The 15,250-nt window shown below is 34.3% G+C and overlaps 1 protein-coding gene across 4 annotated transcripts; it reads left to right on the top strand.

Moving 5' to 3' along the window:
* The first annotated feature begins 7,690 nt into the window (after positions 1-7,690).
* Positions 7,691-14,793, top strand: LOC106768372 (probable E3 ubiquitin ligase SUD1). 4 transcript variants are annotated; one of them, XM_014653497.2, is made up of 9 exons: positions 7,691-8,231; positions 8,887-9,579; positions 10,578-11,342; positions 11,430-11,641; positions 11,726-12,088; positions 12,285-12,442; positions 12,508-12,671; positions 12,777-12,923; positions 14,010-14,793. In XM_014653497.2, exons 1-9 carry the CDS (start codon positions 7,869-7,871, stop codon positions 14,514-14,516), a joined length of 3,372 nt encoding a protein of 1,123 aa, XP_014508983.1. In that variant the 5' UTR covers positions 7,691-7,868; the 3' UTR covers positions 14,517-14,793. The 4 variants fall into 4 exon arrangements, with proteins under 4 accessions (XP_014508983.1, XP_022638778.1, XP_022638777.1 ...); XM_022783057.1 differs by having other exon boundaries at positions 10,575-11,342; XM_022783056.1 differs by having other exon boundaries at positions 10,575-11,342; positions 12,282-12,442.
* The last annotated feature ends 457 nt before the right edge of the window (positions 14,794-15,250 follow it).

The following is a 15,250-nucleotide window of genomic DNA, read 5'->3' as shown; positions in this document are numbered from 1 at the left end:
TGCTTCTCAAGATCAGTTTCTTGTCTTCATCAAATAGCTTAACTCTATTGTAGCCTCCCATCACTATTGTAAATCCTCTTTGAACCCACTCACTAATGCTTAATAGATTGCATTTCATAGCAGGGAAAAATAACACACTGGTTATAACAGCACACAAGTCATTCTTCCTCCTAACAATAACATTTCTTATTCCTTCCACCTTCAAAGTGCTATCATCGACAAACTTCACTTTACTCTTCTTTGTTTCATCAAAATTGATCAATCATTCTTTGTGGCATGTCATATGATTCGAACATCCCAAATCTAAATACCAAAAGTTAGCTTGAGAATTAGAACTTTCTGCTGAAGTGGTCACCATAAGGGTCAAAGGTTCATAATCAGAGTCTTCTTGTACAATGTAAGCCTCTTTTCCTTGATATTTCTTCTGTTTTCCTTTACCAGCATGACACTCATAAGAGTAGTGTACATACTTGTGACAATTAAAGCATTATATACTTTTTTATCCTTCTTTCTATAATTCTTTTCTGGTCTACTGCTCTTCTCCACTGATACAAGTTTGTCATCTTGATCTTTTTTTACCTTATCAACCTTTCAACTCCCTTTTGTATGTTTTCCTTTCCACTTCTTGAACTTCTTTTTCTCATCATTCTTGGAATTATGTACCTTTAGGGCTTGTTCATCATTCTTGATAGGATTTCTATCAAGTAACCTCATCTCACGTGCTTCCAAGGAACTTTGAAGTTCCTCAATCTTCATTTTGGAAAGATCTCTCAATTTTTCAATTGCAACCACTATGTAATCGAACTTCTGTGCTAACAATCTCATAATTTTCTCAATAATCATAAGATCATTGATAGACTTTTCACACCCTTTCATCTGATTTGTGATGGTCAAAATCTTGTTAAAGTATTCACCAACATTATCACAGTTTCCATCTGCAGTAGCTCGTACTGTCTCCTAAGGGTCTAGAGCAAGGTTTTGAGCTTTACCTTTTTTATCTTTTCTCCACATGGCATCGTGCCAAAATAGTCCACGCTTCTCTTGCAATAATCGTATTTTGGATCTTCTTAAAATGAGCATCATCAACACATTGATGAATGATGAACAATGCCTTGTTGATTTTCCTCCAGTCTACAAATGTCTGATCTTCTGAAGCGCCAAGATCAAGCTCTAGCCAATTGCCTTCAACAACATCACTTACATCTTGGAATTTGAGCAACGCTCTCATTTGTGTGCTCCATCTGTTCCAGTTCTTCTTTGTGAGTATTGGAAGATTTGTTGTTGGAGTATCACTTCCCGCCATGCTTCAATCACTCGGTCTTGATCAAGACCTCAAACCTTGACAATCTTCTTTGCTTCAACCACTCTAACCAGCCACATTATGATCTTGATTTCTGAAGCACCACAGTTCCTTGATGACCTGGCTTTGGATACTAATTTATTGGAACGAGAACAAAAGAAGAAGTATTTTGAAGTGTGTAGTTTATGTATTATTATGTGAAAATAGTAGTACAAATATCTTTATATACAAAGCAAAGTAACAGGTGTTTATATAGTTAGCAATACAGTTGTCTTGACTTAACGCACTAATAGTATTGAACCAACACTACATTAGCATAATTTAAAGTCATTTCATTTTCCTTCTTTCCTTTTTTGCAATGTATGTCTATTAGCTCCATCATCACAATGGTTCCATTCAATTATCACCATGTACATACAAACCACGAGACAAACTGAAATGTTAAATCTAAATATAATCTCAAATTTATATAATAAATTTAATCTAAAGCTACACAAACAGGGTTTTGTTTTTTCATTTTTTTACAAAGATCTGAGTTTCAGAACCTCAAGATAGACCCCATAAGATATAGTAGAATATGTGGAATGAGTTTTTATGATTCAATAGTAGTACTATTTGGACTCATGCCATTTAAGGCTCATGGGTTTAGATCCATATGGTGATGAACCAAAATATAGCTTTGTAATAAACAAGGATGCAATCCTTGTTTTGGAAAATTTCAGTTCTATGCCAAAAATAGTACTGAAGTGTCCAAATGACTTCAAATTTGAAGCATGCCAAAACATTTATAAAGCAATGTGCTAAAATGGCTACAAAATAGCACCAATACATGTATTGTGGTTTGTTCAATATTTGATGTAATAGTTGTATAAATTAAAGGGATTCCATTAGTAATTGAGATAACAGAATAATTATTTTCATATCATTTAATTTAAGGGCATTTTATTTTGTAACGGGGAGGTCTTTATTAACCATCACTATAATAGAGGAGTGCAGATTCTCTATTGGGTTTTTTTGCTATTATCTTTTATTGAACAATTAAAATATACTGATGTTATAGAAAGAAGGTTAGAATGAGATTGATGAAAGAGAAATGATTAAGAGGAATGGAACATGAGAGAGAAGTTAATAAAGATTTTGAGATTTTTTGTTTTTTTATTTTTTGAAAATAAAAATTATTTAAATACTTTTGAACTTAAAACATAAAATTCATAATATATATATATTTTTTTTTAACTAAAATTTAGTATAATATACAAAATGTATCAACTAAAAAAAGTACATTTCCTGTATTATCAAATCATATATATATATATATATATATATATATATATATAATTAAAAATAAAATCTCAACTTATACTTTTAAGTATAATGTAAATCATTCATAATTAAAGATACTGCAACTTAATCACTAAACTTTTTTATGAATGGATTAATATGATCCAATCAGTTTTCAACAATCAACAAATAAAAGTACTAATATGAAATAACAAACCAAAACATTGAGTTATATTTAATATATAAATAGTTATGTAATCAATAAATAATTTAAAAAAATCTATATGGATTACGAGGTGGGAGGAGGAATCACTGTGTGGTCTAAGAATGAAATGTCTAACACATTCTATATTTTTCTATTGCGTATTAGCATAACAACTCACTTAATATCATTCATATTATCAACCCTGATTAAGAGAGAATAAATTGACATTTTTAATTTAAAAATAGTAAAAAGTACTTTGTTTACTAATTTAGTTCATTATAATTATTGGAAATTACATAAGAAAGTGGATGTAGTTAATCAAAAGTAAGAATATAAAAAAGAAAACCAAAAATGAAATAGCTAACTAACAAATATGTAATAAAAATAAAATCATGCTTATGGTTTCTCTATAAAATGAAGAATCTGAAAATACATGTTTAACCACAAAACACACGCCCCAAAGCTGTTAATTAATACCGTGATTTAAATATCTGAATAGTGTTAATTGCAGAATTATAGAGAAATTTTAAACTAAGGGACCCATGCTACCGTAACAAATATAAAACAAAAAGAAGTTACTTAAAAAATTGTTATTTTCATTTATTGTTAACGTTTAAGATGACATTAATTATTTTCACTCATTTATATATTCTGATATCCCAATAATATACGACATACATATATAGTCTGGACGTCATCAATTATAATAAGGGAAATCAGTCACGAGTAATTAAAGTGTATAGGATTATAGTTATCTTGAAATAGTGTTCGGAATTTAAAACTCAAGTACTAGGGAGTAATTTTAAAAGAGACAAGCAGAAAGTGTTTCCAAAAGAACACTAAGGAATAAACTAGTCCTAAGGAGCGAAGTTGGAAAAGACTCTAGTGAAACTAAGTTGCAGCATCCTCGTTTTCCTCCAACACATGCTCTAGGGAGGTCTCTCCTTCCTCTGCTCACATCCAAAATGGATGATCATTGCAACAGGGCAGCACACACAGCGTAGCATAACACAACAGACAAACAATTGCAAGGGTGAGCTAATTGTATATATGTATATAAAACATGCAACATATTAAGCAGATAAAACACACATCCTATACATGTTATATTCTAGACTTGACTCGTCTGGATTTAGAATGAAAGTTGAGCTATGATAAGTCTTGTACTCGTGGTGACTTATGAAACTTGGGTTCCCCACCTTGTCACACTCACGAGGTTAGCCTGTTTCGCACCTTGAGGCATACTGGGAGCCCCCAAGACTAAGACCTCCTGCTACTCCTCACCACATGGTTCAATCTCTCTAGATGAGCTTGATTGACCATTGGAGTGTCAAGATGACCCCCAAGACTGAGCTTCCCATACTCTCATTCTAAACACTAAGACTCTCGCCGAGAGATTTTATATTTACCATCATCAACACATTAGAATTTATGTTCGATTCCTTCCCAATTCACATACTTTTGAGTTATAAACCAACCACACAAGCTATATACATGTACACATACAAGACACCCTTTAGTCATGTCATAAAAACAACTCATACATACTCAGGCATTACATACTTTCACAAAAACATCACTTGTTAACACAAATTTCTTTATAACCTTTAATTACCAATACTTAAGTAATTCAAACAGCTTGGAGACCTTCACCAATGGCTCCGGAAGGGTAAAAAAACCCCCCAAAACGACCTAAAGAACGTCCAAAATGGACGTCCGGAACTCCCAAAACGTCAAAAACATAAAAAACACTCAATATGCCGCAAAAAATTCGCTCAGCGCACCCTTCCTGGTGCGCTGTGCGAATCAAGCAATGAGGGAGGCCCATAAAATTTCGCTCAGCGCACCCCCTTGGTGCGTTGTGCGAATCTGCAGACTCTGCAGCACGCGATTCTGTATAATTTTGCAATTCACGCCCCTCCAACCCTCCAACCTAACTTCTAACACTTCTAACTCGTGATAGGGACCTATATAAACTTGTCTAACTGGTTTTATACATTCTTAGGATGATTTTAAAGTGATATAGGTTGGTGTTTATCTCTAATTTACTCATTCCCTAACTTAAAGAGTCAATTCCCGATATACCTATCCTAAAGGGCTTTAGTTCAGTTTTATTAGCTTAATAAGTCTAAAATAACTTGCCTATACTATCCCATCATAATACTAGGACCCCTAACCCCAATTCCCCAATTTCAACTCCTCACTCCCCATTGACTCAACCTGAAACAGTACCCATCCACATGCCTTCTGCCAATATGATACATGTTTTGAACCCTTATCCAAGTCCTTTCCCATCACACTCAATCCTTGTCAATAATTTCCATATCAATTTCAGAATGAACAGATTATACTCATATATGTCCACATAACAGTTCAAGCACCATATATATATATATATATATAGGCATACAGTATAATATACCAGCACACAATCTGCACATTCCAGAACTTACATACCAACATATCACAAAATTAAATTATGGCATACAATTAGCTCCCCTTACTTGATAGCTTACGCAATATAACTCCTATAAATGTTCCCAACAGTACTCTCCACAACACAATACTCAATCTGACCCTACAAGTCACCAAAATGGTGACAGTAACAACTCTTAGAGCTTGAAATTGGCAAAATCATAAAGATTATGGCTCCCTAGTAACATGCAACCAGCGATGTTGCAAGCCCTAGGTCCTAGGACAGTAAAAGAGAGGGGAAAGATGCTTACCGGAATGAACAGGAAAACTGTTCGGTTAAGGATGAAGTCCTTGGTGTAGAGAACGCTTGAGCACCTTCAGTTTACAATTTAATCTGTTCAATTTGATGGAAAGCTAGAGAGAAGGCAGAGAAATCAGAAGCAAGGGTTTCTAGATAGAGAGTGGGTTCTGTAAAATGAATGAGAAAATGAAAGAAAAGCTCACTCTCTCCTAAGGCTTTGCTGCCTTTGGCCTTACGGATCAGGCTGCCCCACTTAAGGCCCAACAACCTTATATTCTTAGATCCTTACATATATTATCATCATGTGATATGTATTGTTTATTGGCTTTATTTAGAAATTAGGAAAATTTACTTTAATGAATTACTTATAAGATTTTTTATTTTATTTTTTTTGTATTTAATATATATATATATATATATATATATATATATATATATATATATATATATATATATATATATATATATATATATATATTACATTTATCTTTTTATCTTTAGTTAGTTTATTGTTATTTTTTATTTGTATTTTGAATTTAGTATATATTTTTTCTATTATAAATAGAAGACTCTATGTGTATATATAATACAAGAAGATACATAGTTTTTACAATATTCAACATAAACTAGGTTAGAGCCCATCTTAGCGATATTTGTGGTATTAGACTGTTATCAGATCACCTATTAATGTCTAGTCTTACATATACATCGGCGTGAAAGGGGTGTGCTAGAAATCCCACAAGGCCAGTTTAGAGTATATAAGGGGGTGTAAGCCAATTTTTTTGGAGTTGAGTTAGGTTTAAAGTCTACTTCTTACCATCTTGTTACTAATATAATCGATAAAGACTTAATGATACGTTTCTGCTTCATATATACGATTATGCACTAGCTTGTGCGAGAATGTTATATATATTTTCTTTATTTTATATTTATCCTTTTATCTTTAGTTTATTTGTTGTTATTTATTATTTATATTTTGGATTTAACACATTTTTCTATTATAAATAGAGGAATCAATGTGTATAGTTTTAAAACACAAGGAAAAATTATTTCTGGACATAATTTTCATTATATTCAACATACTGAAAAAATAAAAATGAAAAATCTTATAAATAATTCATTAAAATAAATTTTCCTAATTTCTAAATAAAGCCACTAAACCATGCATGAAAGGAATAATACCTTATTCCAATACAATTATGGATTGAAAAATATTATGATTTCTAAACCACTGAAAAAGATCACAATTCACAAACAAAAAATATGTAGATGAAAATTATAAAAATTAAAACAGAAGATACAAAAGTTAATTTAAAATTACAAAAAATAATAAATTGTAAATCTGTGTTTACAGTATAATTAATAATAAATTTTGTATTTAAAATATAATCAATTATGTCATAAATATTAATAAGGTATTTATAATATAATTGATTTTATAGTTTGCATATATTATACATTTATAACATTTATATTGTAATTAAACTCGTAATTGATTCTGCAATTAGCTTTTATTATTATTTATATTCCCTATTATAATAAAATAAATAAAAAATAAAATATGAATAATAAACAATATTTTATTATTTGTTTTATACCTATATATTTTATTTCATACAGTTTCGTTTTATTTAATTTGTTCTGTTTTCACTCTCTCACTCTCAATTCCCTATATGTACCTTTTATTAACTCCAGAGATTTTTTATATTTTAAATCAAATTTAGTTTTGACACCTCTCTAATTTTTAATTGTGAAATCAATTCTTTAACATTTCGAAAACATGACATTCTTTTAATATGTAATTTTACCATCATCAAAATTTGTTAACAAAAATTCAATATAACAGCAAAACTTCAATTAAGGTGGTCCTAATCAATAAAGTTATAGATAAAATTAGTTGTCAAAATTAATATTTCACACCAATACTTGAACAGAAAATACAATAATTAAAAGCATATTTTTAAACAATATAAGATTCATTCAATATTAATCAACCTAAAGTCAAAACATAATATTAATGATATTGGAATAGTTAGTAATTAATATTTTCATACATAGATTTTGGCGTAGAGTATTACTATAAAACAGGTAGAACAAATGAGACGATGCCACGTGATCCAAAACCCCCATGACCATATACGTCACCCAACACCTACACATTGGCGTAATATACTATAACCACCGAACGAGGGCAATCTCGGGAAAACCCTAAATCTCCACGGCAAAATCTTCAATCACTCCCCATTTTCTCTCGTCTCTCTCTTCCTTTTTTTTCTCCCTTCATTTTCTCGCCCTCACCGACTTTCTCCCTGACCCGCCCTGACTTACCGCCGACTCGGTCCCCGGCCGTTTCGGTTCAAACCGTCATGGAGATCGCCCACGAACCACCTCCTTCCCTCGACGGAGGCCCCATCCCCGTTGAGACACTCGCCAATTCCCCGTCGTCGTCTTCCCCTTCCTCCTCCTCTTCCTCCTCCTCCGCTTCGTCGCCACGCGGTTCCAAGGGAAAGGAGATCGAGTCTACCTCTTCGGCGACGGGGACGGCAGCCGTGCCACCCAAGTACGATGACGAGGAGGAGGAGGAAGAGGACGTATGCCGGATTTGCCGGAACCCTGGCGACGCCGAGAATCCACTCCGGTATCCATGCGCTTGCAGCGGGAGCATCAAGTTTGTGCACCAGGATTGTCTCCTTCAGTGGCTTAATCACAGCAATGCTCGCCAATGCGAGGTTTTACCCTATCCGATCTTCAACGTGAATTAACATGTTTTTGTTGGATTTCTGATCCGAATTTTTTTGTGTTTGGGACTTGTTCTTGTGTTAACGACGTGGTATTAGTTATTTTTATCTCAGAGTAGCGTGTATCTTGTACTGCTTCTGATTGATGAATGAATTACGGCAACTTGTGCAGGAATAAGTTTTCCAGTGATTAAGTTAAAGATCCAGAAATTTCTTAATTTGTCATTTTGTTGCTAAGGATGATGGAAAGTGGAAACCAAATAGGGCTGCCGTATGTTAGATTTTCTCTTCATGTTAAAATATTGAACGGCTAATGCTAGGAATGTATCATACCCGTTTATGCCTAATGGTTATAGTTGAAAGCTAAAGTCGGTTGCTGATGCATAGCAATTTGCAATTTTGAACTTGATACCATCAACAAAAAGAGAATAAAAAATAATCATCCTTGTTTTAGTCTTACAAAAGTTTATTAAGCACGCTATAGATTTGTTTTTGTAAATTATGCAAATGCTATGTTAGATGTTAGGTTTTTTATTCCAAAATCTGTCAAAAGTAAATTAACCCCTCTTTGCACCATTTTTATGTACCTGTTTCTTCCTTATTGGGATTTTTTTCCCCTTATAAATGTGCTTCATATGTGCTGCAGGTCTGCAAGCATGCATTTTCATTCTCTCCTGTTTATGCTGAGAACGCCCCAGCTAGGTTACCTTTTCAAGAGTTTGTGGTTGGAATGGCAATGAAAGCATGCCATGTTCTTCAATTCTTTTTGCGCCTGAGTTTTGTGCTATCTGTGTGGCTCTTAATTATACCTTTCATAACATTCTGGATATGGCGGTTAGCTTTTGTGAGGAGTTTAGGTGAAGCCCAGAGGTTATTCTTAAGCCATTTATCCACAGCGGTTATCTTGACTGATTGCCTCCATGGTTTTCTACTTTCTGCAAGTATTGTCTTCATTTTTCTCGGGGCCACTTCTTTGAGAGATTACTTTAGGCATTTGCGAGAAATTGGGGGTCAGGATGCTGATAGAGAAGATGAAGTGGACAGAAATGGTGCTCGAATGGCTAGAAGAGCACCTGTACAAGCTAATCGAAATGTAAATGGTGATGGGAATGGTGAAGAGGCTGGTGGAGCACAAGGAATTGCAGGTGCAGGCCAAGTAATTAGGAGAAATGCTGAAAATGTTGCTGCACGGTGGGAGATGCAAGCTGCACGACTTGAGGCACATGTTGAACAGATGTTTGATGGCCTGGATGATGCTGATGGAGCAGAAGATGTTCCCTTTGATGAACTTGTTGGCATGCAGGGTCCAGTTTTTCATTTGGTTGAAAATGCATTTACTGTAAGTCTATCAACATGATTTTATTGAAATTGACCTTGATGAGGGAAGCCATTTGAAAAGATAAAACTGCATAGGTTCAGCTGATTTTTAAATAACTTCTGATTTAATGAATTTTAATAAATTACTAAATTCCATTACTTAGTAAGTGTTTATCAAAATGTATTAGATTATTGACGTAGACAAGCTCTACTGTCTACTCAAGTATTATTTATATTATATATGCAGACATGATCTTCTTGGCCTGCTTCTTTGGGGTAATGAATGAGATTTACCCTTGATAATTAACTTTTGTAATTCCATGTGGATGAAAGGATTTCCTATGATATAAGCTGGTTAAAATTTGTTGTCTCTTTAATATTAATTATAAATATTAAGTACTTAGCAACTTGTAATCGCATGATTTTCAATGGTTTTGTTACCTTATAAGCTATTTTTGAGGCTGAGTTAGATTTAGATTTTACTTTCTTAAGATGACAATATAGCCTATCATGCCACCCATTATTTGATTCCTCATGCTTGAGATGTTCAGTTCTCGGTGTGAGGGGTGTGTTGGAGATAACTAAAGATATAACTAAATTATAGCTTATAAGTGGGTGTAAACTTAACCTCATAAGTTGCTTTGTAAGATTGAATTGGATTTAAGTTCTATTTGTTTGATGAGTTTGTTCACTCAAAATCAACTGTGGCATGAATTTTTTATCACTAAAGAAAGCATTTGTAGTTCACTTTATTTTCCTTATGTTGATTGATCATTCTGTTGATGCTATTGTTTGTAGTCTAAATTTTATTATATTTAACTGAAAATAAATTTTTCTCTGATTATTTACCTATGTCTAGGGTTCATTGTATGTTATGGACCGAAGAAATTCTTATGCTTTTTAAGTTGTTGCCTTTTCTGATTAATTTTGTATGAAATCGTCTTCTTTTGTTCTCTGGAAAAATGAATTTTCTACTTGTCACATTTCTTACTTCAAACTGAAATTATTTTCTCTAAGCAGGTGCTGGCGAGCAATATGATTTTCCTTGGTGTTGTAATCTTTGTTCCATTCTCATTGGGTCGTATCATACTCCATTACCTATCCTGGTTCTTCTCAACTGCTAGTGGTCCTGTGTTGTCAGCTGTGGCCCCACTTGCAGACACATCTCTTTCTCTGGCAAATATTACATTAAAGAATGCATTAACAGCTGTCAAAAACTTGTCATCTGAAACTCAAGAAAGTGGGCCAATTGGCCAGGTTGCAGAAATGGTGAAAGCGAATGCTAGTGAGTTGAGTGAAATGTCAAACAACATAACATCTGCCTCAGCTGTTATCTTGAAAGGAGGCTCGATTGGAACCTCAAGGCTTTCTGATGTTACTACTCTAGCTATTGGATATGTTTTTATAATTACTCTAATTTTCTGCTACTTTGGGATTGTTGCTTTAATTCGTTACACAAAGGGTGAGCCTTTGACCATGGGAAGGTTTTATGGCATTGCTTCTATTGCAGAGACAATACCATCCCTCTTCAGGCAGTTTTTGGCAGCAATGAAGCATTTGATGACCATGGTTAAGGTTGCTTTCCTCTTAATCATTGAGCTTGGGGTATTTCCTTTGATGTGTGGGTGGTGGCTTGATGTTTGTACCATTCAGATGTTTGGGAAGACAATGGTTCACAGAGTTCAGTTCTTCTCTGCATCCCCTTTAGCAAGCTCATTGGTTCATTGGGTTGTTGGGATTGTGTACATGCTACAGATTAGCATATTTGTCAGCCTTCTTAGAGGGGTAACTTCTTGTCACATGATATAGTTTTTAAAGTCCTGCTTATATTGTTATTCACCGTTTCACATGATTTATTTGTTTGCTTGGCAGGTTTTACGTAATGGAGTTTTGTACTTCCTTCGGGACCCTGCGGATCCAAACTATAATCCATTTCGTGATCTTATAGATGATCCTGTGCACAAACATGCTCGCAGGGTTTTATTATCTGTTGCAGTTTATGGGAGTCTGATTGTGATGCTGGTATTCTTGCCTGTCAAACTTGCCATGCGGATGGCACCTTCCATTTTCCCACTTGACATATCGTAAGCCAGCCCCTTCATCAATTTTGGTAGTTTCCATGGATTTTGTATCACAGTTTTAAATTGTGAATATGAATGTTTTTGCAGGGTATCTGATCCGTTCACTGAAATTCCAGCTGACATGCTTCTCTTTCAGATTTGTATCCCATTTGCTATTGAGCATTTTAAATTGAGGACAACTATAAAATCCCTACTGCGCTATTGGTTTACTGCTGTTGGTTGGGCTCTTGGTTTGATTGATTTCTTACTGCCTAGACCTGATGACAGTGTAAATCAAGATAATGGAAATGGAGAGCCAGGTAGGCAAGAAAGGCTACAAGTAGTACAAGCTGGAGTGCATGATCTGGGCTTGATGCCATTTGCAGGTGATAATTTGAACAGGGCCGTTAGCACAGTTGGAGAACTGAATGCTGTAGAGGATTATGAGAATGATGAGCAATCGGACTCTGAGTGAGTTCCCTTCTAATGGAAATCCTACAACTATTATTTATGAATTATCTTTTATTTCATTCTCCCAATTTTTTTAGTTAACTCAATACAAGAAACAAATCTAGCAGACTCATCAGTTTCTTTACATATGCTTGTTTTAGCTGTTGTTAGTTAACATGTTACCATCTAATTAAATATTTTGCTATGGCTATAGCAGTTATGCCTTTGTGCTTCGCATTGTTCTTTTGCTGGTGATTGCTTGGATGACACTCCTGGTCTTCAACTCCGCTCTGATAGTTGTACCAATTTCACTAGGCCGGGCACTTTTCAATTTTATTCCTCGCCTTCCCATAACTCATGGGATTAAATGCAATGGTATGTAAATGATTGAACTAGTTTTCAAACTTTGCACGTGTTTATGACCTTATTTCTTTTCACAGATCTGTATGCATTTATCATTGGAAGCTATGTAATCTGGACTGCTGTTGCTGGAGTTAGATACTCAATTGAACAGATAAGAAAAAGGAGAGCTTCTGTTTTGTTTGGCCAAGTATGGAAATGGTGTGGCATTCTGGTGAAGAGTTCTGCACTTCTGTCTATATGGGTAAGGATGATCCTCTTGCTAATCACTGTGTTACTGAAGTTGGTCATTTGATTTTGCATATATCTGTATTTGCTTGTAAGTATATTAATTCCTGTGTTTTGTCAGATATTCATCATCCCAGTGCTAATTGGTCTTCTCTTTGAGCTTTTGGTTATTGTGCCAATGAGAGTTCCTGTGGATGAAAGTCCAGTATTTCTCCTTTATCAAGACTGGGCATTAGGCCTTATATTTCTGAAGATATGGACTAGATTGGTGAGTTTGTTTCCTTTTATTATCAGCTTTTTTCCTGGCTTTAATTTTTCTGGTACAAAACTTTTACAAGTTTATTAAATACTGAATGGTATGGCTAAAATATATTATGAGTTATATGATGTGGAAAACCTACTTTTTGCGTAAAAAAGACAAATCTTTTTGCTGCTGTACACTATTTGTGGTAAATTTATATCCTTCTGAATCGGTATTTATGGTATCAATTTTCTGGAATATTTCTCCTATATGTTTATTTTCACCCCAATGACATTATGTGATTCATGTATCCCCAACCAGTCACTCTTAGTTTAAGACTTTTACGTTTTTTTCTTGTTTGTTTCCTCATCTATTATTGCCATGAAAGACCAACCAAGTATTATGCTAGTTGCTGACAACCTAACATAAACCTCATTGTAATCTGGGCTGGGGAATTTGGGTCTGGTTATGTAAGTGTTGGCTTCAAATCACAAAGAAGGTAGTATATAGCCAATGACATGTTTTATTGATGTTGCTAACACCATTGTGGGGTTAAAGGTTGGTTATTTCTTCATATTTCTGGTATAATTTATTTATTTTTTGGGTACATGGTATGGTATGTTTCTTCATTTTCTGGTAGACTTAAAAAAGAAACATAATATGGTATTGTGAAGTTAGGGGGATGGGGTCAAATTTGCAAGGGTTGATAAATACTGAATTTTGCATGATTTATAGTAGGTTGGTAAGAATGAATAGAATTTGTAGAAATGAGTTTAGAGGGAAAATCTGGGTGAGTTTACTCGTTTTCTTGGAATTGTAATCAGAGGAAACTTTTTACTTGGAGATTTAGTTTGATGAACTACGACTTAGTTTGGTTACCATGTACGAATTTCGGATGATCAATTTCCATTCAGCTGACGAAGATGGGAAACCTTTTCTTAACAAACTAACAGTTTGAGTTGTCCCCTTTTGCTCTTCCCAGTTCTTTTATGTGTGAAATTTATTTGGCACGTCCCGTTTGTAAATGATTTTCTATCTCCCAAATGTTTGTTACATGATTGAGTTGAATGTATTTATTTGGTATTTAAATTGTTGACTTGGTTCTTTCATTAGGTTATGTTGGACCACATGATGCCTTTGGTGGATGAAAGTTGGCGAGTCAAATTTGAGAGGGTGAGAGAGGATGGGTTTTCCAGGTTGCAAGGTCTCTGGGTCCTTCGGGAGATTGTACTTCCGATCATAATGAAGTTGTTGACGGCATTATGTGTACCTTATGTTTTGGCCAAAGGTGTATTCCCAGTGCTTGGGTATCCGTTGGTGATCAATTCTGCTGTCTATCGGTTTGCATGGTTGGGATGCCTCTGTTTCAGTTTCTTGTGCTTCTGTGCCAAAACATTCCATGTCTGGTTCACAAATCTCCATAACTCAATACGCGATGACCGGTATCTCATTGGCCGAAGGTTGCATAACTACGGAGAACATGTTGAGAAAGCAAATGAAGCAGGAACTTCTACAGAATTGCAGGACACTATTTTACTTGGTACGGGCTTAAACCAACAAGATCATGATGCAGATGTTGGACTACGGTTAAGGCGTGTAAATCATCAACAGGTAGGCTGAAATGTATTTTCAGGTAGGAAGGCCACTGTAGGTTGGTGAAGCCAATCGGGCAGACGAGGTCCGTGAATCTCATGTATACTCCACCTATTTTGGGTAGTTATAACACCTCGTCATGACGCAACTGTGCTGTAGTTAACACTTAACACTTCTGTGCGTGCTTGTTTAAATTTAGCTAAAAGGGGAAAAATAAAATTGTTGATAGCGCATTGTTTTTTTCAAAATAATTCTTTGTGAAATAGGGAAGTTGAAGGCATGCTATGACATATACTTAACAACATAGTTATTGTACTTAAATGTTCGGGTAATTACTTATTAGTTACTAGTTTGATTGATACTTCTAACTGGTTAAACCTGGCTGGAATCTATGTACCCTTCATGAAAGATTTCCTTGTACATCCAATGCTAATTAATTAATACATCCTTATAGCAGAAGGTTGAAAGTTCAAAGAAGATATTAAAATATAATTGTAGGGAATTCAAGTGACTCTAAGTCTTATTGAATAGAAATGAAATGAGACACTTAAGTATCATATAAGGATGAAGAGATCTATTAATTCATTTTCTTAAGGTTTTGAATTGGGATTGATGATAATTTTTTGTGATTATGATTGAGTCTCATTGTGTTGTGTTTTCTTTTTCAATAAATTTAACAAGTGGTATTATTAGAGTCAAGTTAGTAAAATATAGGTTTTGAATTGAAAGTTTTTTTATTTTGGAATTGGAAATTTTATATT

The sequence above is a fragment of the Vigna radiata genome, chromosome 7, assembly GCF_000741045.1.
Source record: "Vigna radiata var. radiata cultivar VC1973A chromosome 7, Vradiata_ver6, whole genome shotgun sequence".
Lineage (NCBI taxonomy): Eukaryota > Viridiplantae > Streptophyta > Magnoliopsida > Fabales > Fabaceae > Vigna > Vigna radiata.
Note: the sequence above shows the minus strand (reverse complement) of the source record. Positions and strands in the feature narration are given on the sequence as shown.

What these genes read in the sequence shown, in the direction of transcription:
- LOC106768372 (XM_022783056.1), top strand. Translation starts at nt 7,869, where the DNA reads ATGGAGATCGCCCACGAACCACCTCCTTCCCTCGACGGAGGCCCCATC. An exon ending in TTGTCAGCCTTCTTAGAGGG is followed by an intron (nt 11,343 to 11,429) that starts GTAACTTCTTGT and finishes TTTGCTTGGCAG; the next exon opens with GTTTTACGTAATGGAGTTTT. An exon ending in ATTTTCCCACTTGACATATC is followed by an intron (nt 11,642 to 11,725) that starts GTAAGCCAGCCC and finishes ATGTTTTTGCAG; the next exon opens with GGTATCTGATCCGTTCACTG.